This window comes from Penaeus monodon, chromosome 27 (genome assembly GCF_015228065.2).
Source record: "Penaeus monodon isolate SGIC_2016 chromosome 27, NSTDA_Pmon_1, whole genome shotgun sequence".
Classification (NCBI taxonomy): Eukaryota; Metazoa; Arthropoda; class Malacostraca; order Decapoda; family Penaeidae; genus Penaeus; species Penaeus monodon.
In genome coordinates, this window is record NC_051412.1 from 18,219,697 (window position 1) to 18,222,257 (window position 2,561).

General features: G+C 37.8%; 1 protein-coding gene across 1 annotated transcript in view; it reads right to left on the reverse strand.

Annotated features, from left to right (window-relative positions):
- LOC119590638 (adenomatous polyposis coli protein-like) overlaps positions 1-2,561 on the reverse strand; it is a gene marked incomplete in the record, with an annotated part of 64,935 nt that overhangs the window by 27,163 nt on the left and 35,211 nt on the right. Inside the window, 4 exon segments of the mRNA XM_037939317.1 lie at positions 270-393; positions 632-798; positions 919-1,160; positions 1,760-2,006. Of these exon segments, the coding sequence (XP_037795245.1) occupies positions 270-393; positions 632-798; positions 919-1,160; positions 1,760-2,006 (780 nt within the window).

Here is a 2,561-nt window from a genome sequence, read left to right on the forward strand (position 1 = left end):
ACACAAAATCACTTTTATTAGTAGAACTACATAAGCAAAAGGATTGGTATCATTATTATCTGATTAGGCAAACTACAACAAAAATATAAATAATATCTTGGGTATTTTCAAGTAAACCTTTTATTTCACTCATCCTTAGTCCATCACATATAACAAAAACTAAACCAGAAATGACAAAATACATTCTCATACCGATTTGTGTGCTCATCACAAGTGTTAATCAAACTCAAAGACATTACCTAAGACTCAACACAAAAACTAGACAATACCTGAAGTCTGAGACCACAGAGCTGCGATCATCATGGATGGATTGAACCTCAAAGCTGCTCAGTGAGGAGACTGAAGTGGCTCGCGAGAACATAAGTGGCGTTTCCTCATAGTGCACACTCTTGCCTGAAGGAGACAGTAAGAAGCTCTCAGTTATAGAGTCAATTTGAAGCTTGTGGGAAAGACAAGACTGAGAGTTACAACCATTACCATATATCACAGAACCATGATTTTTATAGATTTTCAGACAATGGTTACAACTGCCAATACGAAAAGAAAAGAAAATAACCAAAAATTATGCATATCAAATTGATAATATGTAACAAAGGAAAAGTAAAAAAAATACTAGAGAATACAACTTTACCTTCAGGTCTATCCAGCTGCTGAGAGGAGGGAGTGTGACTTCCATCCCTGGTTGTGTCAGCTTGTTCGGCTTCCCTCCTTGGCTCTTGCAGTCTACCCTTCTTCTCCTGACTCACAACTTCAGGCTTCTGCTCTCCATCTTCAGATAGGTCGCCCATCAGACCATCCCTGAGGAATGATAATTGATGAGAATCCAATCCACTATATATGGAGGTGGTGTTGGGCATGTTTCTGCTCATGCCTTTCCATAAGAAAGTCAAACTTCTCCCTAATTTTCCCCTTTCTTACCTGTCATTATTGGCATTGATCTCTCCACTTGTTAAGGAAGAAACGGATGAGAACCTTGAGAGGCACACTGGGGTCCCTTCAACACAGTAGGTGATGGGCTTGTCAGGTGTCATCATGCCTGAGCTGAGACCACTCTTGACAGGCAGGCCAGTCTGAGAGGGAAGGGGCTCCAGTGTGTCCCGTGCATCATCGGAGTCCTCAATGTTCTCGAGGTCATCAACCTTCAGATCCTTTTCCTTCTTCTGAAAGGAAGGAGACAGCATTGGGAAAACTGAGTGGTGGAAATAATGCTTTTAAAATGATGCTTTGTAGAAACATTGTTCTTGTGACTCATAAAAGCATCTTCTAGATATGGCTTTTGAGATCAATATTATCATTCACCATATTATAATGAATCTTATATGCAAATATTTTATGTGTTAAAATATCACTAAATACATAAGACTTTGCACCTTCAACCAGAAAGAAGTCTAAGCTATAAATCAATTTCATCATCACAAAGACTAGATTATTTGATGCGAGTTTCTTACAAATATCTGCCCATTTCACATAACATACGCTAATATTACTTAAATATATGCATTATTCATCATGATTCTTACATCCTTAGAATCCCCTATGACAAATTGTTGATCAAAATTACACAAAATAATTAAATAATTTTACTTTGTTTTACAGCTACTCTAAGATCACTTTCCTTGACTTCTTCAAGTATTACTGAGACTTAAGCTATGACAATCTTCAATATACAGTACCAAAAATGTTTAACTATTATCTCTGAAACAAACATCCCTTCTGACAAGTTTTCCAAATCCTCACGCAGTCACAACTTCAAGCTCACCTCTTCACCAGGAGACACAGACTTCTCTCTCTCAATCTCTTCCTTGATGGCTGGCTCACGGAGGTCAGTCATAGATGTTGCAGTGGAAAAGTTGTAGGGGGTCTCGTAGGGCGTGCCCTCAGTGCAGTAGGTCTTGACAGAATCATCATGAACAGAAGGCTCGAAGAACTGAGATGGGGTTTCTTGCGGAGCTTTTGGAGGGCGCCGGTACAAGGCAGCTTCATCGCTGTCACGTTCCTCGGAGTACCTGTCAGGAAATCAGACTCGTTAGTTATGTCTGGCGTTTGCTTTCCCCCCCCTCCCCACTATTTGTTAGCCTGGTTATTTGCACTACACACTGATGATTCTGATTAAATATCATTTCAAATTCATCTGCATCAAAATCTGCAGATACTTGTATATATACATTTGCATGTCACAGACAGAAAATCAATGCAAACTAATAATACATAAGCAGACATTTCAAAAGTACTGAAATGCACTCCCCAAGTAAAAAGTGCACTTGTTAGCTGATAATCACTCCTCTTATACATGAGATCTATCAGAAATTAATCAATCAATGAAATTTTAATACAAAGCCAAACTACACAACTTGTTGCCTATTAAAATAATGCTCAGAAAAAGTACAGTTTTTAAAAACAATACTATTTTCCAATGCTCTATAACTTTCAAGTCTTACAAAAAGAAAAGACATCTGAAAATTACAACAAAAATGATCTCTGAACTAGCACTATATGTCATACATATATTAATGAAAACATTTCAGTAAATATAAATATTCATACACCCAGTAGTGTGTGTA